The sequence below is a fragment of the Lactuca serriola genome, chromosome 4 (assembly GCF_051521515.1).
Source record: "Lactuca serriola cultivar US96UC23 chromosome 4, Lser_US96UC23_V15, whole genome shotgun sequence".
NCBI lineage: Eukaryota > Viridiplantae > Streptophyta > Magnoliopsida > Asterales > Asteraceae > Lactuca > Lactuca serriola.
In genome coordinates, this window is record NC_136411.1 from 68,197,116 (window position 1) to 68,223,087 (window position 25,972).

The 25,972-nt window shown below is 31.1% G+C and overlaps 3 protein-coding genes across 4 annotated transcripts; all 3 read left to right on the top strand.

Moving 5' to 3' along the window:
- Window positions 1-16,334: 16,334 nt before the first annotated feature.
- Window positions 16,335-18,712, top strand: LOC145101817 (uncharacterized). 2 transcript variants are annotated; one of them, XM_079039087.1, is made up of 4 exons: window positions 16,335-16,550; window positions 16,693-16,904; window positions 17,451-17,559; window positions 17,632-18,712. In XM_079039087.1, the coding sequence occupies exons 3-4, from the start codon at window positions 17,453-17,455 to the stop codon at window positions 18,548-18,550; spliced, it is 1,026 nt and encodes a 341-aa protein (XP_078895213.1). In that variant the 5' UTR covers window positions 16,335-16,550; window positions 16,693-16,904; window positions 17,451-17,452; the 3' UTR covers window positions 18,551-18,712. The 2 variants fall into 2 exon arrangements, with proteins under 2 accessions (XP_078895213.1, XP_078895212.1); XM_079039086.1 differs by having other exon boundaries at window positions 17,451-18,712.
- A 1,389-nt stretch (window positions 18,713-20,101) lies between these two features.
- Window positions 20,102-22,207, top strand: LOC145101818 (uncharacterized). Its single transcript, XM_079039088.1, has 2 exons — window positions 20,102-20,308; window positions 20,926-22,207. Exon 2 carries the CDS (start codon window positions 20,928-20,930, stop codon window positions 21,996-21,998), a length of 1,071 nt encoding a protein of 356 aa, XP_078895214.1. The 5' UTR covers window positions 20,102-20,308; window positions 20,926-20,927; the 3' UTR covers window positions 21,999-22,207.
- Window positions 22,208-24,901: 2,694 nt separating this feature from the next.
- On the top strand, window positions 24,902-25,972 carry LOC145098483 (uncharacterized). The gene has a single exon (XM_079036118.1). The coding sequence runs from the start codon at window positions 24,902-24,904 to the stop codon at window positions 25,970-25,972; it is 1,071 nt and encodes a 356-aa protein (XP_078892244.1).

The window sequence follows — 25,972 nt, forward strand, 5'->3', positions numbered from 1 at the left end:
AGATTTTTTGATAGGTAAATGTATTAGAATTTTTGTTTTGGAATATATAAATGTATTGGATTTGAATTATTACATTCGTATTATTATAGATGCTTTGAATTTTTTTTTTTTTTTTGCGTAGAAAAAAGATTGAATTTTTTTAATTATCTGTTGTTTTTTAAATAAAAAAAAACCATTTTACAATTTTCTTTAAAAAATAAATTCAAAGTTATGGATTTGTAAGGGACATTCCATCTATAAAAGGGATTGAGTTGATAGATTTAGAAAACAATAACAAGTTAAAAGATATTTAGAAAACAAAAATAAACAAAGTTAAAAGACCCGATTACACATATTTCAAACGGCTATGTAATCAACAAAATTTAGTATATTAGAACCCTGTTGTGTAGAGGAGAACAGAGATATATAGTCCACCGTGACCGATCTAAATTGGAAGGAAAATTCATGAAAGGACCCAATTTTGATCAAAAGAACCGGGATATATTATATTAATAAGCCTCGGTGTTACACCGGGTTTTATCACTTTTCTACATATGACTCACACCACAAAAGACCTGGTTGAAAACGGGGCTCTTTTAAGCTTTTAACCGGGTTCTTTTACCTATTTAGTAGTACTGCGACACGGTTTGTTATGTCTCTATATATATTGGAGTCTTCCTACTTTAATTAATTGATCTTTTAGAGAGTTAATATGGAACTCTACATACATCATACATTATATAGAGGCATCATCTTCATCTCGGTGGCTTAACACATCATTGTCTGACCTCATTGAGCCTCCATCTCTACGGGGAGTATTATCTCATATCCATACGATACAATCTCTTATGTCTTTATATATATATATGTTGGAGTCTCATTCTCTCCAAAGAATTCTTTTGTAGAGTTAATATGACACCAGAGCTAATAATCTAATAATTTGTATGATAGGCTTTGATAGTCGCCTCAATCGTAATCTCCATATCTTATATATGTTATAAGTCAGATAATTGCCACTTTAAACTATACAAGTTTTTTCTTCGAAATCAACGTTGTAGTTCTTATCGACATCTAAATCTCTTTTGAAAGTTATATCTAAATTATTTGATGAAAATAAAATCACAAGTAACCTATCTATTACGAATTTGAACATTACTCTATACCTTTTCATCACCAATTTGTAATGTTATCATGACGCCATAAACTATAACTCTGTCGACTCTGGTTTAAGTTATTTGAGTATGCTACTAAAATAAAATGTAACTCCATAAACATTTGTTTGTTATATATTTATTATAAAGTCCGAAATGCCATCCACGACCAGATACATGCATTGTTGATTGTTGTTCGTATAATTATGTTGAAATGAAAGTAGATGTTTGAATGCCTGTATGATGATTTTTCTTAATATCCTTGTCATTGTTTCTTTATTGCATGTGTGGGTCAAAAGATTAAGATAAAAAGTGAAAAAGGAAAAAAGGTTGGCATCCTTTAATAAAGTGATTTTGTGGATAAACTTATTTAACAACTTCAAAACTTCAAATTAATATATATATATATATATATATATATATATATATATATATATATATATATATATATATATATATATATATATATATATATATATATCGTATTCTAATAAATAAATACATTTATTCTCCGATTAACAAGTGTCATTATATTAGACATTCTTATTAATATTATGTCCCATATAATGTCATTTGTTAACATATTAATTATTAATTTCAAAATTTAAATTTCTCACACTATTTACATTAAATTTTAAATTTCAAATTTTAAACTTTTTCACTTTAATTATGTTAAAATAATATCATTATATTAAAAAATAAAATAAAATTTATACAGATTATAAGGTGATATAACCTCACATATTTATTTTTATCAATGATTATAATTTTATATAACTAAAAAATATATGTTAAGTAATAATTTATTTAAAATAATTGATTAATAATTTTGATTTTTTAATATGAAAATTTAATTAACTTTATAATCGTGGTTTTCATCGGTTATAAACTAGTATATATATATATATATATATATATATATATATATATATATATATATATATATATATATATATATATATATATATATAGGTGGGTTCAATTGAGAAAATAAAAAAAGTTGAGAATGGGGGAATCATTCTCAGCCACTCATTTATATAAGCATAAAAAGACACGGTGACAAACTTGTAAATATGTTAATAACCTTCAATGTCAAATACGTAACTATAGAGATTTCGATAACAGTTCGTTCATCCTCAAAATTTCTCCTCCAACCTTCAACAATCATCCAAATTTCTTCAATTAAACCATCATCAATGTCATCCAGTGTTAATCAATCATCAATATTCGTAGATGGGAGGTTCGTCGTTCAAGACAAATTCGCAACCCAAATTCATCAATTTCATCAATTTGTTAAAGTTTGGAACTGGAATTTCCCAGATTCGCAAACGAAATCAGTTGGAATCGGAATTTCTTCGCTGTTCATGAAATTGGAATCGAAGTTCTTGACTCGCAGTCACGGTCGACATTGAAGGACTCAGAATCGATACTCACAGGTTCCCAATATGATTTCCGGAAACCAAAATCAAAATGAGAAATCGATCAGACATAGGTGTCGCATATGAAGTTGAAATCGGAAGTATATGATGATGTGGAATTGATAACTTGATGTTTTTAACATTTTTAAAATAGTTAACTTGTATGCACTCCAACTGTTTGATGATATACATAAACTAAATTACCACGTTATATTCATATATGAATATGTTTTCTCGCTTGAATCAGTATATGATTATTAAAACAAAAAAACGAATATGCAAGTCTGTATGTTATTCATATGTGAATAACATATAAAAATTATATATATTTATGAAAACACATTGTAATATTCATATGTGAATATACTGTGTAATATTCATAGGTGAATATATCATCTAACATTCACAAGTGAATATACTATGTATTATTCACATGTGATATACCATGTAATACTATGTAATATTCAAATATGAAAATATTATCTAATATTCATAAGTGAATATACCATCTAATATTCACAAGTGAATATACTATGTAATATTCACAAGTGAATGAATCGTCTAATATTTAAATATGAATATACTATGTTTAGTATATGCTATATTCATATATGAATGAGACTTAAAATGTAAAAAAAAATTAATCATTGTTTTTATTCATAAGTGAATAACGAATATAGTATAGAAAAAACTTGATTCATTTTTATTCACTTATGAATAACGATAGCTGAAAATATAAAAAAATAAATTTTTTATTTTATTTTAAAACTATATAAATATGGATGTCTATTTGTAGAGAATAAAAAATCATGAATTTTGGTATATTTAAAATAATTTTTCGATAAAATTAGCTTCTTAAAAATTAAAAAAAAACGAAAAAGACTATGTTTTTGTATATATTAAGGTAATAATTAGCATAGTTTAAGGAAATATGTTTTGTTGGAAAACACATGTCTATTCTTTTCCCATTTCTGCTGGTACGGCGGAGGCTTTTGCGACAAAAATAAATGAGTGGCTGAGAATGATTTCCCCATTCTCAACCTTTTTTTTTTCTCAATTGAACTCTCCCCTATATATATATATATATATATATATATATATATATATATATATATATATATATATATATATATATATATATATATATATATATAAGTTACGTTGAGATCTCGAAAAAAATAGAGATATTAAGATTCAACATCAACCACATATTTCACATTTGTCGCTTTAACGTTCAAACTTACCGACATGACAGGAGAATTATAATCATTTATGATTAGACATCATTCCATCATGTTAGTACGATGTATTGTCAGAGCGACAAATGAAGAATATATGGCTAAGGTTGAATCTCAAGATCTCCAATTTTTTTAAGAATCTCAATGGAATAGTTATGTATATATATATATATATATATATATATATATATATATATATATATATATATATATATATATAATATAAATCATATTAGTTATATCTTGAATTTTAAAAGGTATAAGTTATAAAGCTTTTTATATAAATTAGTTATGCATAAATAATTCATTACTATTTGCCAAAAGTTCAAAATGTGAATTAAGGAAAGTAAATAAGAAATTCAATTTAGAACAAAATGAAAAAATTTAAATATTAATTCATGTATATAAATTAATTTATATTTCTTAAACTGAAAACCAGTGTTAATTAATTTACATCAATATTATAAACAGACAATATAAACATAAGTTATAAACATAAATATTTTATTTAAAAGTGGTAAATTTTCATTACATAAAAACTAATAATAACAAAATCTAATAACTATTTCTCGTAAGAAATTATTCGTCAAAAAAACTATTAATCGTCGCCGCATTGCGCGGGCACACATCTAATATATATATATATATATATATATATATATATATATATATATATAATAATAATAATAAAAGAATATGTGTGATTTTTTGCCATATGTCATCCTATTAAGTCTTCTAGTTAATATCACCACACATGTCACCCTATTGATTTTTTATTTCAAATTTCAAATTTTAAATTTCTCATTCTAATTATATTAAATTAAATAATATTAGAATAAATTAAAATTAAATTAATACAAATTATAAGGTCACATGTTTATTTAAATCAAGAATTGTAATATTCTATAACTAAAAAAAATATCTCTTAATTAATAGTTTATTTAAAATAATTGATTAATAATTTTGAGTTTTTACTATGAAATGTTAATTAATTTTATAACGGGTTATAAACTAGTGTGTGTGTGTATATATATATATATACACACACACACACCTTAATAAGCATTTAGCTTCAAATGCCGAATTTTAAGAGATATAACCCTTAAAGCATCATGTACTAACCTTTTATACATTAACAACATTACAAATATTTAAGGAAAGTAATTTGGTCAAATGTTACTCCATATTCCCTATTTTTAGCAATTTGAATCGGTCAAAATTGACCAAGGTATTCGTCTTTTTCAACCAACTTAATCATCCTTACTCCACTTACATGCTATATAACATCTCTCTCGGCTTCTCTCACCCTCTCTCACCATTGATTCAAAGTTTAAGCCAACTCACCACCAAGCTCCACCACTATCATCGCTTCCTTCAACCACAAGCGTCGTCATCATCTTCACTGTGTTCAACCACAAAATCTAACCATAGCGAACTGAATAACCACCACCACTCACGATGATTCATTTCTTGATTTCCCTTTCACTCCCTTTCCCCTCACTCAAAAACCCCACCGTTGCATCCTTTTACCACCAATTGCACCACCTCACACAACCCCCTTTTAAATAACACCCCGCTTCATCTCCCTCTAAAACCTTACCACCACCTTTCTCCATCTTCTCTGAAATCCACCACAGTCCCTTATTATTCTCTCTGAAAACCTAACCCTAACATTATTTATAGATACAAACATTTATCTCCTCATCTTCTTTCCCTAATATCTCAATCCTCCAATGGATTACAGTGAAGTAACAAACTTACAGTTGACCCAGTGAATACAAATGCATTTGAACAAACGCAAATGCATAGAGTCGTTTCCCACCATAGCCATGGCATCTCTCTATCGATTTAGTAACATATCAGATTTCAAAATTCCAATTAAAGTTAATACGATAAAATTCTCTCTCTTAGTTTGATTATTTGGTGTTCTTGGGAAGACATTGTGGTTTTTTGATGATTTGGTTGTGTGCCATCCTCTTCACAATCAGCTTAAAAAAATTTATCCCCTTTAACAACTGATGAAGATCTCGCTTTGACTCACCCACATCTCAATTTCCTCCTTCATTTGTGTTCTTATTTTTATTATGCTACATAGAGTCATTATGTTTGGCTGTTTGGTGTGTTTTGGAGTAATTATTTTTAAATGTCTCAAATGTGCAGCCTAACACCATCGTCACCACCGTATCTGCCACAACCAACATCATTATCGGGCCACAACCAAACTGTTGTCCCCCGTATCTCCGGAACGAAGCCCAGCATGAACGTCGTTGCTTCATTCTCCCCTAGGTTTCTATGTAAACTTATTTCTTAGCTTACCAACTGCACAAATGAAGTGAAAACACTTGCTCTCTCTCTCTCTCTCTCTATATATATATATATATATATATATATATATATATATATACCAATGCATCTACTCTTTTCCTTCTGCCACAACCAGACTATCTCTCTTCTCTGTATATATTTAGCGATTAGGGTACCTTCAGGTTCTTTCTTTATAAAATTCTCAATTGTAAGTTACAATTCGATCTGATTTGGTGTTGACGAACTATTATTTGAAACCTTGTATGTGTTTATTGCTCACTTTGTATATTGATTATGGTATTAAGGTATTGTTTATTTTGTAGCTGTAATAGAATGAAGGGTGAATGATGGATGAGTTATTCTCCTATAGTTTGACAGAGGAATGGAAGCTGTTGTGTTCACCAGACCAAAGGACATGTAAATTTTCACATTTTTCTACCTTTGAATCTTTCAAGCTATGTTGATGCTTATTTAGAAGTGTGTTCTTATAGGAAAGTCACATGCATGATGGAGCAGATGTGTACCACAACATATAGTTGCATAGAAGAATCCATGGACATGCAGTGATAGGTTTTTATGGGAAACATTTACTTGATGTAAGAAACTTGATTTAAGAGCTATATTGTTCTAAAATTTCTTTAATTATTGTTTTTTTTTTGGTTAAATTTTCTCAAAAGAAAGTAAAAGAAATGATTAATTTTTTCTACGGTGAAATAAAAGTTCTAATATGCTTTTCCTGAGGTCTCTAAAATTACTTTGACATTATTTATCATAACATATTTAACTTGTGTTAATTTGGTTGAATTTATCTTAAAAGAGCTTCCAAATGTCAAAATGACATTTTGTTTTGTGTAACATGTTTATAAGTTTTGAGTTCTATTTAGTTGGTGGTTATTATGTTTTTTCTTCAAATTTTTTTTGTCTTTTTTTATGATCTTTATGATGATTACAGTTCAATGGTTAGAAAATCCATCATATCATTGACTTTTACAATCCCAAGTTATTTCAGGTAGTTTTATCTAATGATTGGTTTTATAATATTTTATTGTTCCATTAATTTCTCATTTATTTATTTATTATTATTTTTTACAAATGCAGAGTACCTAAATGCTACTATGAAAATGTAAGTTGAAATTTTTTATAAAATAACTAAACTAAAGAAGGATCTCACTTTTACTCTTGCCTCAACAGTCTAAAACACCTATTAATCATAATACCCCATTACAACTTGAAAGGTAATCGTCAACACGACATTCGTTATTATTTTCTCATATTGTATAGTTAAGGATAGATGTTAAATTGAGATAGCTTGAAGAGTCGGTAAGTGAAAGAGCCCATGTAAGTTATTTTCATTTTTTTACTTTGTTACTATATAAGTATTGTCACTTTCATCCATGTGGTTAATGGTTTGATAAGATTATAAAAACCTATTATGCACCTTTTAAGGATTTAATGAAAAGCTAGAACATGCAAACTTCAAATTTATGGTTTTACTCTTTTTTTTTTTTTCATTTTTTTTTAATCAAAAACATCACGTACGTAATAGTATCATGTAATCAATTCACCTCATTTTAATATTAATTTTTATTTAAAATTAAAAGTATGTCAAAATTGATTTTTATACATATTATGAAATACGATTACAATTCATTTTATTTTTTAATTTATGATAAGACTAATATATTATTTTTGTTTTATTAAATTTTATGCATCCGAGGTAAACTTATTTAATTGAATAATTGAATACATAAAAAAAACCTTTTTGTTTGATTCAACACAAAACTTTTGTTTGAAACAATCTAACATTTAATTTCAAATATTTTGTTTGATTAAATATATAAATAAAAACAATATATGTATCTTTAGTCTAGTTTTTAGGATCAATTGTACTAGCTGAAACATCAAAATGGTAAGACGACCGTTTTGATGTTCGGTCCAATTTTAAAAACCTTTCCTTGACTAAAAGTTGGATTCTCAATAATACGGCTATGCGATCTTGACCCATCAAATAGATTATGTAACAACACCCGATTGGTATGTAAAGTTTTCAACACAATGTCATTTATGTCGAATCGGTTTTCTTGCATGACCAACTTTATGTAATATTGTCGAGAGGAATATCACGTGTCAATACAGAAGTATTAGTGAATCATAATAAACAATTCAACTATAGTGATGTCTATACATCAAATGTGGTGTATAAAGAAGTGTTGCATGATCAATAACACACAATCAATAATGTACTTATTTACATTTGTAAAGAATCGTAACTTTTAATTTTTAATTCTTATTAGTTTCTTTTTTTTTTTCTAGCATGACTCTTATTGATAATTATTTAGATATAATAAACTATTTGCACAAAAGAACTAATCGCCTTTAGAAACTAATTTCCCAAAAAACTATATGCACCCGTCGCTTGGCGCAGGTAAACGGCTAGTGTGTGTGCGTATATGTGTATATATATATATATATATATATATATATATATATATATATATATATATATATATATATATATAGAGAGAGAGAGAGAGAGAGAGAGAGGGGGGGGGGGAAGTAAGTATGGGACTATTAGATACTCAATATTTGGTGTGGAACACAACAAATGACGACGGCTCGTTAAAAATTGAATTATCGACCTCATCGTCATACCTAATATTTCATTTCGTCCTCCACACCCTAATTTCTTCCATCATTGTCAAATGTTTCCTTGATATATATATATATATATATATATATATATATATATATATATATATATATATATATATATATATATATATATAGAGAGAGAGAGAGAGAGAGAGAGAGAGAGTAAGTTCCGTTGAGATTAAAAATAAAAGAGATCTTGATATTCAACTTCAACCATATATTTCAATTCTACCGCTTTGACCCTCCGCAATACCAGCGCAGTACGCCTATTATAATCATAAATGATTATATAGCGTCACCCGTTCCTTTCTCCTCTGTCATCATCCCCACCACTACAACCGTCACCACCACTACGACTACCACCACCTCTGACACCAACCAACCCCACCACTGTCACGTCCGTCACTTATACCACCGCCACCTCTGTCACAATCATATTTCTGCCACCAACTGTCATAATCATATATGATTAGTTAGTCTGTGAACAGACATATATGTATAATCATTTATGATTACACATACACTGCTACCGTCGCTACTTTGGAGCGTTAGAGCGGCAAATGAGAAATGTATGGATCAGGTTAAATCTCAAGATCTCTATTTTTTTTAATCTCAAGTGAACTGTCCCATATATATATATATATATATATATATATATATATATATATATATATATATATATATATATATATATATAGTTAGGATTAAATGTGAACTATAAATATTGTGTGAATGTATGATCAATTCTTGTTTATTAAATCAAAAGAAATGAATGGTTGTGATTTGAGGGTACACGATTATCAAACATAAGATAACATGTACTTTATAATACACCTAATTAATAAAATAATTAGTAAAAAAAGTAATAGCTTATTTATATCCTAATTTGATGGGATTTTTATTTAATTTTTATTTTTCTTATTTTGTAAAATTAACCATGGATAATTATATATATTTTTTTTATCAAAACGTAGGTTTATGTTATAATATAATGAACTCATATTCTCTTTTCATTCTTATAGAATATAACTTTATTCAAGTTATTTTTAAGAATTAATATTCTTAAAGAATACAATTACATATCTTCTCATAAATAAAAAAAATCATCAAATTAATAATCATATACTTATTGCAACGTTGACACATCTAAAAAACATGTAAAAAGTAACAAAAGTAAGAATTTCATAAAATACAATGCATTCTTTGAGAATATGATAACTCTCACAGAATATATGTTGGTGCATTCTTTATAAATATTAATTGGTTTACATATGAAATTTGGAGGTATTTGTGGAACAACATCTCTTTCAGCATATCTGGTTGGGACAATGTTTCCCCCGCTTTAAGGAATGCAACAGTCGATCATCTAAATGTAAATTAGATAATATTTTAAGTTTAGTTGTGATTGTTATTTAATTAACTAACTTTTTTTATATTTGAAGAATAAGTTTGATTTGGATAAGATTAACTTGGATTCGAAGTGTGCTTAAATGTTGCGGAGCATTGATTCGAGTCTTGCAAAAGTTTATAGAGGCAGAAAAAGTAAAGCTCATTCTTATTTTAAGCAAATTGGGGGGCCTGAAGATATCCCAATTGCATTAAACAACCCCCTCCCCCAAGGGTATATCACCTGAAAATTGCGTAAAGGTAGTCGAACATTTTCAAACGTCCGAATTTATTGTAACACCGTAAATTTTCAAACAAATTTTTTATTTTATAATCACATAATTTCATCAACACATTTCACAAATCCCCAATTGTTAGATTATCAAGAAACATACATTTATAGTTTTTTGAATAAAATCCAGGATCCTCAAAACATAAAACAGTCTCCAGTGGGTGTATACAATTACTTCGATGCCTTCCCGCGATCATCGGAAGTACCTGAAACACATAACACATAACACGGTAAGCAAAATCTTAGTGAGTTCCCCCAAAATACCATACACAACTCGCTAGCCACTCGAGGCCATAACTCTATAAAACCCTCCAGTCAATGTGTCTCAGTGGGACCCTCCAGTCCCAGCTCGATAAGCTCAACATAAAAATACTTGGCATAAATCACAAGAAATTGATGGTCTTTGGCCATATGAACATTCCTATGTGCACATGCAAACCCTAATGCTTGGATCTAGGTTTCTCTAATTAAACATGCATTGAATCCAAGACTTCTAATGGCTAATAAGGTACAATAACAATACAAAATCAGAGTTAGAAGTTTACCTTGATTCACTTGCTTGATCTTCTTGTTCATGGAGTTTTAGAGTCACAAATGTCACTCCTCTAATGGCTTACAAACACCAACTAGCAAGGAGGATGATTTGAGAGAGAGGATGGAAGATAGAAATCGGCTAGGGTTCTTCTAAAGAGACAGGTGCCGATTTCCCAACCCCAAGGGGTCTATTTATACTTGTGAGGCTCCTAGGGTTTCACCCTTAAACCCTAATTGGATAACTTAAGACCTAAGCAATCCCAATCCTTTCCAAGATAAGCCTTGGACGATTTTATGGCTATCCTTAGCCCTAGAAATCGTCCATCCTTTATCCTAAAGGATTTATAGCCCAAAGTGTAACTATCAAACAATTGACAGTTTATACCGTCTTATTTAATTAATCTCTTTAAGTCACCAAATTAATTCTAATTAATTTATGACTTATATTAATCAAATAACAATATTATTACTCCTTATATTATTCTCATAATATATTAATAATATCTATTCTCTCATAATAAATCATCCTATCAAGTTGCTATGGTGAAGGCAACCCAAAAGAACCATGCACCATCGGGTCAAATACTTGCCTAATATAGTTGCAGCCTTAGACACTATTCCAACAGAAATAAGGCAGGATATCACAATGCACATAACATATCTTAGTTACACACACTACCACCCTGGTAAAGTATAGTGAGAAGACTCACTTCGTAAATAAGTAAGTGAATGAATACTCGCATACACGAATCACCAATCTAGCCTCTTCCTAATCACATATAGTAATTATATCTAATTAACTCTTTAAATCATACATTCACTAAGTTATATTTCTTTCTCTCTCTCTCTCTCTCTCTCTCTCTCCTTCTCTCAATAAGAAAAGACCAATTTTCCCCTCCAGGGTTTTCCCAAGACAATGTTGACCAAATCCTTAGTCAACAGAGGTTGGACCCAAGTCAACTGTCCATGTTGACCCTACTCATCAAGTGCACTCATGGGACTCAGCGGGTCTGCTCGTCACCTACAGAATCACTTAACAGTCTAGCTAAACTCGCCGAGTTGACCCGTCAACTCGTCGAGTTGCTGCACGACCAAAACCCTCGGGATATCCCCATCCGACTCGTCGAGTCGACTCCTTGACTCCGCGAGTCCATTCATAATCTTTTCTCATTCAGTTATTTTTAAGGCATGAGACCTCCCCAAACACTAGATCTACACTCCCAAGGTTCAATAATCACGTAAAGTTCCTATCTTGATGGCCATGCATGGCATATATTGCTCTATATGCCATCATCACTCCATTAATGCCCCCAAAACTCAAAACTCTTCAATTGGCCAACTATTTTTCTAAACTTTTGGACTCTCTGGACCTTACAAGGTCTATATCTGAAGTCTACACTCAAAAAGGGGCTTGATGCATCCATAGCCCCAATAAGAAGGTGTTACAAGCCCTAAGTCTCAAGAGCATGAGATCTAACCATCCTACAAGAAAGGTAAAAGCTTTTTACATTGATCTGAAGCTTGAGATGAAGAAGAAGCAGATCCACAGCCTTCCCTTCTTTCTCTTTGATAAACCTTCCTTCCTTTTCAAGGAAATGAGCCAAAGTGATCACAAGATTACCTATCCTCACCACTCAAGCTCACTATGGACGCTAGGGTTTCTCTCAAGGGTGCAAGGGTACTGGTGAGACGAAATGGAGGCTATAAGTGTCCTTAAATAGGCCACAGTCCCGAGAATTTAGGGTTTCCTCCAGCAGCGCTGACTCGGCGAGTTGGCTCACCGAATCGTCGAGTCAGCTCATTAATCCACGTCACAAATCATGAATCTACTCGACGAGTTGAGGCACCAACTCGTCGAGTCACTTAAAAAATCTCTCAAATAAATAAGTAAAATAATATACCTGGGAATCCAGATGTTACATTTGTAAGGCGTTCGGCGTCAAACAAAGAAGTTCGTGCAAAACAACTAGTTGTAAACAGAGGGAGGTTGAGCTCGTACATTAATGCATGTTTCAAAGAAGTAAGTTACATTATATTTAACTGTTTATTTAAAGTGTAATTAATCTAATTTTTAATGTTAAATATGATATCACTCGAATTGAAGCATTTCGTAAGGATAATTCTAATCGCCAATGGGTATTTTATAGTCCTGCAATCGAGCAACAATTAGTAAGTGGTTAAGTTATATTTTCATATAAGTTTTTATATCATCAAGGGTATTTAGTAATCTAATTTTTATGATGTTTATCATTTTTTGAAAATACAAAATGCTTTACTCCAAGAGATCAATCAACAAACTCAAGCTTTTTTCTGTAGCAAGCAGTCTAACACCAAGTGATAGAAGAAAATGTTTTGAAAGAATATTGGGTGTTCGACACGGACATATCAGAGACATTGGGCGTAAGCCTCCAACCGTTGTGTCTATGTACGATCAAGAACAACCGATGACACAAGAACCACCATAATCACATGTAATTGTTAGTTTAAGTTCAAAAGTATAATGCTGTAATGGAAAAACGGAAAAAAGTAGGATGTTATAATGATATGTTGGTAATTGTTTGTTTAGTATATAGTACACTGCTATAATGGAAAGTAGAATGCTATAATGATATATTGGTTATGGTTTGATATGTTGATATTATGTAGTTTGATAATTTTTGGAAAGTACAATGCTATAATGGAAAAATGAAAAAAAAATACAATGTTATAATGCATATGTAATATTCTGTATCATGTAGTTTGGTTATAGGTTGTTATGTTGTTTTTTTTGGCAATTTTTTGGAAGGTAAACTGCTATAATCGAAAGTAGAATGTTATAATGATATGTTGTGTATGATGTATGTTTAAGTGTATTTGGAAAGTAGAATGCTATAATGATATGTTGGTTATAGTTAGATATGTTGATATTTTTTATTTTGGTAATTTTTGGAAAGTATAATGCATTATGATATGTTGGTAATATATTTTGTTTTCTTTGTAGTTGGGAATGTTGCGAACGATAATAAAGGACCTGGCCTGTTCTGCTGCATTAGAAGAGTGGTTTCGCTCATTACCACTACCAAATAATAATAAAGGAAATGATGAGAGTGACGAGGACGGGTAACTATTTTTTTTAGGATTTTATGAAATGTTTTGTTTGGAAGCATATTTTGGATACGTTGCACTTTGTTTAGAAGAATATTTTAGATTGGTTGTGTATGGATTAATATTTTGGATTGATTGTGTAAGGATTAATATTTTGGGTAAATAATGTTATATTGTTTTTTATAATTTTAATTTTAAATAAAAAAATAAAAATAAAATAACAATTGTTTTAGCGGCGACACGAACCTATTAGCGGCGATGTCATATTGGTGGCGACGTGTGACTATTAGCGGCGACACACCAATAGCGGCGACAAATTAGTATTAGCGGCGACTAATAGTGCATTTGCGACGAAACATTAGTGACTACCTTTTTGCAGCGACATGTCACCGCTAATATCTTTAGCGTCGACAAGCTCTATCTTTCGCGGAGACAGTCGTTACCGCTAATGCTCACCTTTCTTGTAGCGCTATACTAAAATACAAAATAAATGTGCTTAAAATGCATAAAATGCCTCAAACAATGTTGTAAGAAAATAGTGTACACCATCTCCGTACTTAACTCTAGCTATTTTTACATGAGATATAGTTTTATGAATAATTTTACTCCAATTTTGTAGTATCACAATTCATTTGCACAAAAACAGTATCGAAGTTTCACTTTTCATATTTTGGTCGTCAAGTTTAAGTTTTAAATATATCTAATCTATTTAATTTGTTTCAATTTTGAGTTAATTTAGTTACATCACATTAAATGTGAATTATTTATATTCAAATTATCTGTTTGCTTATATTTATTGTAACAAATTTTTGAGATATATTTGAAAAATATAATAAATATAAGTGTTGGTGATTTGTTATCATCAATGTTATTTAAATGTAATGGGATTACTTTGTTGACTAAAAATGATCTTGATAAATATTAAACAAGTAAGGAAGGTGTGAAGTACACACTTGTTTAAGTTTGATCAAGTATCAAAGTACACTGTCATTTAAGGGCGAAACCTCTGAACGAACTGGGGTTCGGGGGCAGCGCCCCTGGGAGCGGGGTCCAAGGGGCAGAGCCCTTGGTTGGGATCGAGCTGACCTGGTTTTGACTTTGCATTAATCCTTATACCAAACCCGGATTTATAACAGTTTTGACTATTGAGAAAAACTATTATATGATAGTTTTGAGAGTTTTTCAGACAAAGAATGTTTATAACCAATTTTTAGTCAGTTTTCTGGTACTCACGAAATTACACCATCTCATTCTCTCTTTCTTTCTCTTTGATTTTATCTGAGTCTTATACTTCGATTTGAAAGTGATTATCACGATTCTCAAATTTCCAAGTGCCACTAAACCATATTTCTAACAAGAAGTGTTATCTATAAAAACATATAAAAGTTAAGAAGAAAGGAATATATTTAGAATTTTGTTGGGGTAAAAAATAGAAGAGTTGGTGATTAATAATTATTTACAATATTTTTACATTTTTTTAATAAAAAAAAAGGAGCATGGTTAAAGATGGTGCTATAATACCATATGGATAGTTTTTTATATATATTTTCTTAACGACAAACGTACACACTATAATTTTAGTCCTAGATTATATATTTATTTTCTAGTTGTATCTAATTCATAGTTTGTTTATAAAACTTAAAATAGATGTACACCATCGACAATCATTATATAAAGTATAAGTATCCCTCATTTATATAATCTAAACTATCAATAATCGTTAGTTTTATAGGTTTTATGTTTTAACACATGTGTTTCTTCAATCCGATAAACATATTTATATAATATTATTTTATGGTATATTTATTATACTTCAATAATGTCTTTGATATAGTTGTAAGAAACCACATATATTCACTAACCTTTCGACTTACATATGTACTTTTAAATTTTTATATATCGAAATCCATAATTTTCAATCATTGTGAGAGAGCAAGAAGATAATTTTTGTCTACCACTACGTTGAGATTGATCTATTTAAGCTTTATAGTTTATACACGGCCCAGATGATCTGAAGTTTGGGCCCAAAAAGGGCCTAGCTTTTTTGTTTTTTAGAATTGGGCTTTTTATGGATACTGTCAAAATGCTCTTGGATTATTCAATTTTGCTTTGGAAAAAATAAGTTTTTGGTTCTTAGACGCTGCTTTTGTTTTCAGGTTATAAAGTGTGAAATCTAAACGTTTTTGGGTTAAAAGTGAATCAGGAAAGAGTTGGAGGACTGAAGCTGTCAAGTGGAGCAGTATTTTGAAGAAATACGCGTTGTTGTACGGGAGAATGGAAAATACACTGTAAAAATTGGAAGACACTTGCTAAATGCATATAATCTGAGTTCTTGGATCCTTTGATAAGAGTGTGTAATCTGAGTTCTTGATCCACAACTCTCACATTTGAGGGTTTTCTCTCTGATTGCCCTCTTTCGCTGTTCTTGCATTAAGATCAATCATCTGGTTGTGTAATCTGAGTTCTTGGATCCTTTGATAAGAGGCGTTAGAAGTTGCTCTTGATTTAAGGCGTAAGTTTCTTGTCATGATACTGTTCTTGTAAGGATTTTAGTTATATTGTTTGTTAAGTTCTTAATCAATTGAGTTTTTGGTTGATTTTGTTAAACAAAAAGTTGATGTTCAATTTGTTCCAATTATTTGGTTTGAAAACAGATACGCATTACGGCATTAGCAATTAACTTGTAGAGAATCAAACTAGAGGAGATATCGTCATCGAATTAGGGGTTAAACAACATGGAAATTACTCGCAGCGATTGCTATCACGAAAGCAACAGTTATCTTGGAGTTCTATCTACCGATTAATTCTTAAACCTATAAACTCAAAGCCGATTCTTCTACCAAAATCGTTCACTGCTTTCAATAAGGTAACTTTTTTGTCAGTTTTATTATTTCAATTGCACTTGGTTGATTACTTGATTATCTAAATTTTAATAGTTTATATCTATGCGATTCGTTTATAAATCAGAACTTAAATGTTTATTGACTTCTTGAAGTATGTTACTGTAGAAACTTGCACTTTGATCCGTTTGATACGTGGGTTATTGGTATTTTCATTCTTGATTCTTTAATATCATTTGATTCTTGTTTTCTTTAGTTCCTCTAATTTTTTCACAGCTTTATCTGCTTTTGTAATCGATTAATCGAGTTATTTAAGTCAAAAGCTGCTTTCGTTTACAGATTATGTAATTGAGTAGTTGCCTTCACGCTCTTCTTTAAAAATATTTTCTAGTAAAAACAGTAACACTGCTTTCATTTTTTTTAATCTTTCCATCAATGTCAGAAAAAGGTTGAATGGCGTGTGGGGTAGGATCCTTTTCATATTTCTACTTATTTCATCTTTTTCTTGCCACATTTTAGGTAGTGTTTGTGTATATGCATAGAAGTATTTATTTTACTTTTGCTAAGTATAGGAATGGCTAAGACAAGGAGTATGACCAGAAAGCAGAATCATGATGATACATCATCATCTAGCAGGAAGAAGAGGTTCAAGACTTATGACCATGGTGGTGTGGCACCTTGGTTAGAACTTAACCATGATTTACTTTTTTTAGTTATGATGCAACTTGGAGTCATTGATTTTGTTGCATTCAGTGGAGTTTGCAAGTCATGGAGGTCACTCGCACTCAATAATAAGAAGATTTTTATGGCATCCAAACCACCGATGTTGATGTCCATCTCTGATCCTTCTTATAAGAAGAAAGAGTGCTACTGCTGCCTAGAGGACTTTGAAGGAAGAAAGTTCAAAACCATGATTCCCAATTCATCTGGAAGGACTTGTATCGGCTTAACTTGTGGCTACTTAATCTTGTTAGGGGAGGAAACCAAAGACTTGTGGCTTGTGAATCCTATCACAAGGCATCAACTTCATTTCCCATGTGTTCCTTTCAATGCCCCTCTTTTTCCAAATGGAGTCAAGGCTATCCTCGTCTTTTCACGTACAATAAATGGGTGGGTGTTTGTTGTGTTAAATCAATCCCAGCGTGAAATATGCTTTTCTATATCGGGTAAAGCTGCATGGAATCATGTCTCTACTTCCTACATCCTTGATTTGCATGCTTTCAAGGGGAAGATATATACGATAGACGTGTATGGTGTTGTATGTGAAATGGTACTCACTCCAAACCCTAAATTGACATTACTCAAAATCAAGGATATGTTGAAGCCACAGTTCTTATATCCTGGGTTTGTAAGTTGGGATGAAAAACTTTATGTGATGGATATCTTTCTAGAATATTCCAACATGGTTCAGCTATTAGATCTTGATGAAATGAAATGGGTGACACAAAAAGAAAGGGCAATTGGAGAACTTGCTTTCTTTCTTAGTGTGTGGAGGTATGATGCTGCAATTAAACCGGAGTCATGGGTTGACTCTGTTGACCCTCTGTTGAAATATGAGAGATATGAACGCTTCATTGACACTAGTGATAAAAGTCGAAAACATAGGTTTTTTGCTGTAGACAAGTGGTACTTCCCTGATCGTTGTTTGAATGTTGATCATATAAATGAGTGATCATAGAGACTATTATAGACTTGTTACTTGTTTTTTGTATTTGCTTATGTTAGCTTCTTTCAAGACATGCATGTTGTTGCAACTTATTGTATAAAAATAGACCATATCTCCCTTTTATGTGTGTGAAATTCAAATGGTGGATATAAAACTTGCAAAATTCAAATATCACGATAATCGAAGAACACGAAAACGAGTACTTTCAAATTTAACTATGCCAATTGACTTATATTGACGAGTGTAAACTTTCTATATCTATAAAAATATGTACTTAATTGTAATTTCACTTTAAAAGTTTTACTTTTCTGTATACCCTACTTTAAACAAGCGAAGGATTTTGATTTTATTTATCAAATAAATTGTAGAATCTTAAATTATAGCTGTACAAGTAACTTTTTTGCTGCAAATATCACTAAATTAGACATGTAGTCGTATTGAAGATTTCTCTAGTGACAAGAGAAAACAGAGAACGCAAAAGAAAGATACCCGTTAGTCCCCAAATTATGGGGAACTTGTCGTCGTTTAGTTGTTTGATTTTCCCTAGAGCTTTACCAAACACGGCACTTTGAGAACCCAAGCATGGCAATTTTTTTTTCCAAATATTTTCTCCCAATTCTTGGGAAGAAGGGGAGGAAAAGGTTTCATAAAAACTTTGTAATGATAAAAAAATCAAGGCTTATCTTACTAAGTACATTAAATATATATAGGTATATGCATATAGCAATTAAAACTTACATATGCTTACATGTATAGTATTGCATCACGCTCTCTTAAATCTGCATATTTACAATCATAATGTTCCTGAATAATAATAATGTCAATTATATGTACCTTCTTTGTCCCCCAAGAATTGAACCATTTCATCTCAAGGGTTTCTTATAAAAAATACATCCACTAAGGTCTTTACGTCCAAAAAAAATGCCACTTTACCATTACGATTTATGCACATTTTTGTTTTGAGATATTGTGTAACCAAATTTAGGAACTCGGATTCCAATTCAATGTGGAGATTACACATCATAAATGCATGTGTTATATATCTATACACAAACACATATGTATTTTATATATATTGAAATCCATAAATTTCATTATCATGTTCGATTGTTCTCCAATTGTAAGTGTCAAGATTATGATTATGTAGCATGAACTATAGGTGCACAAACTAGATTTTTATCGACACAACAATTTATGTTTAATTAATAGGATTTGTACAAATCTCTCGAACATAAATTTTTGTTTATGAAGAAAAAATATAATGTACAAATCACTTCCCATATTTTAAGGTTGCTATTAATACTTTATTGTTTGTCAATTATGTAACTTAGCAGCATCTTGTTAATTATTGTTTACTGGTTAATAGTTGATGGGCACATTAGTTGTTTAGTTTAGATATTATATATGATAAAAATATAAACATTTGTATACAAAAAACTATATAAATCAATAATCATTTTATATTAGACAAATTTTGTCAAACATTAACAAACAACTTATTAATTAACTATATTTTAATATCATATAAACAAATATCATATCCCAAAAATTAATGAACTTCGACATTGATATATAAAATATTTCAATTTTATGCAAGGCCACCCAAAGGCTTTTATTTTTCAGCACAAAATGGGGGCCCATTATCAATACGCATTACAGGAAGAACTACCGAGGGATTGCTATGATTATGGAAGTACCGAAAATCTTGAAGTTCTATTTCTAGACTCTAACCGATTCCCGAAATTGTTTACAGCCATCAATCGGGTAATTTTTTGTTTTATTTTTTCATCTTCGCTTCGTTGATTACTTGATTATGTAGTTTAATTGTTTATATCTGTGATTCGAACTCGTTCATAGCTCTTCGTGAAATGATGATTTTTCTGCTTTTGTAATTGAGTATATCAGGGCCTAAATGTTTATAGTTTTTCTGGTTAAGAGGTTAATTGATCCTTTAATTGCCCCTCATTTGATTCTCCACATCTTTTTCTCCTATTAGGAATGTAACTTTTTCTATTCAAAGCTAACTTTGATTTTCGTTTACAACTGTAGTAATTGAGTAATTGTCTTTCATGTTTTTGTTTTCAAATAATGTCTGATAAGAAACAGTAACATTGCTTTAATTCCTATTAAACTATTTCATCAATGTCACAGAAAAGGTTTAATTGGGTCATGACTCATAGCACAGATGATGATATGCAATAATATGCACATAGACAATGATTTTAATAACTTGGATTATCTAGGGTTTGTTTGAGTTTGGTACTTTTGTTTCATGTAAGGTTTTAAGTGTATGCTTGTCCTGTTTTCATAACTCATATATCATATGTAGAATTCGCATTTACCAAGATCTTGAATAGTTAAATTTTGTTTCGCAATTGTAGGAATGGCAAAGACAAGGAGTACGACTAGAAACCAGAATCATGATGATTCATCTAGCAGGAAGAAAAGGTTCAATACTTGTGACAATCATGGTGTGTCACATTGGTCAGAACTTAGCCATGATATGCTTTTTTTAGTTACAATGCAATTGGGAATCTTTGATTTTGTTTCATTCAGTGGAGTTTGTAAGTCATGGAGGTCATTTGCACTTTGTAACATGAAAAGATTTATGGCATTGAAACCACCCATGTTGATGTGGATCTCTAATGATGCAAATATGAAAGAGTGCTACTGCTACCTAAAGGATTTTAAAGGAGGAAAGCGCAAAACCCTACTTCCCCATTCCACTGACACTAAATGTATCGGATTAACTTGTGGTTACTTGGTGATGTTATCTTTGAAAACCAACGATTACTGGCTTGTGAATCCTATCACGAAGCATGAACTTCATTTCCCTGTTGTCCCCTGTTCGCCAAATCTTAATCCATTCAGAGCTATCCTGATCTTTTCACCTTCCCTATCTGGGTGGTTGTTTGTTCTTATTCAGAGATTCTCCCGTCTAATATGGTTTTCAATAGTTGGTACAGATGCATGGAATCATGTCTCCTGTGCTATCCCCATTATTGATTTACATGTTTTCCAAGGTAAGATGTATACCCTAAACAAGTGGTGGGGTTTGTGTGAAATGAGGCTTGGCCCAGAGCCCAAATTGACATTACTTGAAATCAAGAGTTTTCCAAAGAGACGCTTCATCTATCCGTTGCTTGTAAGCTCGGATGAAAACCTTTATGTGGTGGATGGTTATAGTTTAAACGTTCCGTTTGAGGAAATGGATTTTCGTGAAATGAAATGGGTGTCACTAAAAGAAAAGACAACAGAAAAATATGCTTTCTTTTGTAGCGATATGGCGTATGGGACTGATATAATACCAGAGTCATGGGCTGACTCTCTGTCACAATACAAAAGATATGAGATCTTTCATAACATTACTGAGAAATGTCAAAACGGCAGGTTCTTTTCTTCAAGCATGTGGTACTTCCCTCGTGATTGTTTGAATATTAATCTTTGTTCGTGAGCGATAGACATCTTGCAACTTATTGTTTAAATACTTACGTTCTTGCTCACTCTTTTGTTTCAAGTGGGCACATCTATCATTTATATCTCCATTTGATGTGTGTGAAACAGTTGATTAAAAACTTTCAAAATTTAAATTTTAGATTGCAACTCTTCTAATTAATATATATAAAAAAACATATTAGTAGTCCTATTTTAGTTCCCTTCAATGTATTGTGATTTGTGAGCTTATTCAACTGATGTGTACCTCATGTATCGTGCATAGTTCAAATTCAATTTTATAGATATTTGATGGTAGTGCTCCAATTTTTATATTGACAAGAGTAGTCAATCTACATCTCATCTATAATTTCATTAGTAATTTTAAATTTGTGCTAATTTCATTTTAAATGATTTAATAATTAGGATGTATACCCTAGTTTAAACCAGAGAAGAATTTTGATTTTATTTATTAAATAGATTTTACATTTTAAACATGAGGCTAAATCATTCCAAAACCATTCCAAACAAAGACATTTGAATTGTAGACATGAACAAAGCCATTCCAAAGCATGAAGCTAAACCATTCCAAACAAAAAAACATTTTGATTGTAGACACGACACAAAATTATTTCAAAACATGAAGCTAAACCATTCCAAAAACAATGCACACAACACCCATACGAATCAATTTCTTTCTCCCTTCCAAAACTTTTCCAAGCAACAACTCAATGCATTTCACGAAAATGGCAATGTACTTTAAAATTCAGTTCTCTTTGGTTTTGGAACCGAAAAAAACGGTACCGATACAGCCACCATACCTTCCTATTTGATTTGACTAATTTACACACTTTAATTTAGTTTCTTGAAATTTCACAATAAATACTTCAAGCTAATTCATGTATATTTCTAAGGTTTGTAACACATGAAATATCTGAATGTGGATGTTGCTCTTTCCCACACATACTCTTATCTTTTTTTTCCTCTCTTTGTTTAGTGATTGCATTAATTCTTTCCTAATCGTCTTTTCTCCGATTATCATTGTGTTGAAAAAGGTTGCAACATCTTACTATTGAGAATATGCAATTTGCAACAATTGGAGTCGAAGAAGATGGCGATGCAATTACAAAAGTTTGTATTAATTTTTAAATAACCTGATTTGTAAATGATTTATTTTGGAAGTGCAAGTTAACAAATTAACGTTTAGAATACAAGTTTTGGGAGTAAAAGTTTAACATGCAAAAGATTTATGTTTAATTTGTATTTTGAATAGATTAATGATTAATTTGGATTTGATGATTTTCTATATATTTTTTTAATTATTCAGCAAGTTGGTTCATATACGATATGTTTTATATTTTATAAAATATGAACATATCACTCAAGTAAAATAGTTAAGAATTGAGTAAAATAGTTCAGAATGGTAAAATGATTATTTTTATCATTCAATACGGTCATTCGTATATCTAATGAAATATCTTGTTTTATTTCGTATGCAGATTTATTCATAACTTCTACACCATTCATGCGTCTGCATGATTCAGAAATCAGTTTGATCCTACGAAACAACCCTAGAGAGTATCACTGTGTACCACTAAACAATTTGTCAACTTGAGATTGATCGATGATCAATTTGAGTTAGAGATGCACATTGGCACCCCAGACTGATACCAGACGGTCACAGGTCGGTCTTTTTCAGCCTAATCATTTTTGGATTAGTTTCAATCTTTTTTCGTATGGCCATGCATGCGTCTTTTTTGGTTTGGTATAAGGGTTTTATTGGTTCCGTTTTTGTACTTTCAAGTGTTTTGGTTTTGGCTTCGAGTTTTTTCTTTGATAAATATGTGATTAACACCACAGGAGCATGGTCATAGCCTCATAGGTCGGTCTTTTTTTTAGTACTATAAACTATGTTATCCTTTTAGTGTGTTATCCCATTAAAAAAATATCAAGTTATATTTATGTAAATTGTTGAAACAGACTGCTGGTTTGTTTGTTTGTTTTTCTTGTTTTTTTTGTTTTTTTTGGACCGATTTGGGAACAGTCTATTACTCTATTATTTTTTAGAACCCGTCCAAACAATATCGGACCTATTGAAGCTTTTTTGATCCTGTCTTATTTTAGAACTGATTCGGTTTCGTGTCCTTTTTCGAGGAGAACCGGAAGCCATATCGTCGTTGGATTAGGGATAAGCAACACCAAAATTACTCGCAGCGATTGCTATCATTATGGAAGCAACGGTTTTACTGGAGCTCTAATTCAGTATTTATACCCATTAGTTCCTAAATTATTAACTCAACTGATTCTGCTACCGAAACCATTCACAGCCGTCAATCAGGTATTTTTTTTTTTTTTTGTCGAATATTTGTACTTCAGTTTCATTATTAAAAATTCGCTTGGTTGATTACTTGAGTCTCTACGGTTTTATTGTTTATATCTATGCGATTTAGTGCTCGTTCATTACTCTTATTTAAGTAATGATTTTTCTGTTTTTGTAAGTCAAAGTTTTCATGTTAATTGATTTCTCAATTTTTTGGTTTCCGAATCTTATTCTATGCATTTTATCTCACGCTTTTTTATTAATTGATCATTTAGTTTTGGGTAAATTTGGTATTTGATTGACATGTCGGTTATTGGTTTCATTATTTCTGTTTCTGAGTGTTATTTAATTCCTTTTTTTTTTTTTGAGTTGCTGCGGATAAAAGTATTTAGTATAGTTTTTCTGGTTCGGGTGCTCCTGCTCATTCAATTCTTTATAGCTTTTCTGCTTTTGTAATTGAGTAATTGACTTAGCCAATTGTATATAAGGAATGTAAGTTTTTCAAGTCTTGTAATTGAGTAATTGTCTTCATAATTCTTATATCTTATGTGGAATTCGCATTTACCAACATCCTGAATAGTTATTTTTCTTTAGTAAGTGTAGGAATGGCTAGAAACCAGAATGATGATGATGATGATGATGCATCAACATCTAACAGGAAGAAGAGGATCAAGACTTGTGACAACAGTGGTGTGGGGCCTTGGTCAGAACTTAACCATGATGTGTTGTTTTTAGTTATGATGCAACTGAGTTTCGTTGATTTTGTTGCATTTAGTGGAGTTTGCAAGTCATGGAGGTCATTTGCACTCAGGAAGAGGTTTATGGCATCCAGACCACCCATGTTGATGTCCATCTCTGATACTTCTTGTATGAATTCGTGCTACTGCCACCTGAAGGACTTTGATGGAAGAAACTTCAAAACCCTCCTTCCCCATTCTGTTGGCAGGAGGTGTGTGGGATTAACTTGTGGTTACTTGATCTTGTTAAGTTTTATAACCAATGACTACTGGCTTGTGAATCCTATCACAAGGCATGAACTACATTTCCCTGCTATCCCCAATTTAAAAAATCTTGTTCTATTAAAGTGTATCCTTGTCTTTTCAAATATAATAAATAGGTGGGTGTTTCTAGTTATAGATAAACTCTACTTCAATATATGGTTTTCAGTAGAGGGTAAAGGAGCATGGAATCATGTCTCCTCCACTTACCCCATCCTTGATTTACACGCTTTCAAGGGGAAGATATATGCCCGAAGCAACACCTGGCGTGTGTATGAAATGAAACTCAATCCAAAGCCCAAATTGACATTACTCAAAATCAAGAATTTTCCAAAGTCAAAAGTAGGGAATCCGGTTTTTGTAAGTTCGGATGAGAACCTTTATGTGATGGATCACGGTTTAAAAGATCCGATTGAGGAACTAGATTTTGGCGTAATGAAATGGGTGTCACCAAAAGAAAAGACAATAGGAGAATATTCATTTTTTTGTAGTGATTGGAAGTATGGTAGTGTATTTAACCCAGAGTTGTGGATTGGCCCTCGGTCACAGTTAAAGAGATATGATTGCTTCTGTCGTCACACTACCACTGATCAGAAATGTGCAAAAGGCATCTTCGTTTCTTCAAGGATGTGGTACTTCCCCCATAGTTGTTTGAATGTTGATAGCATAGATGGGTGA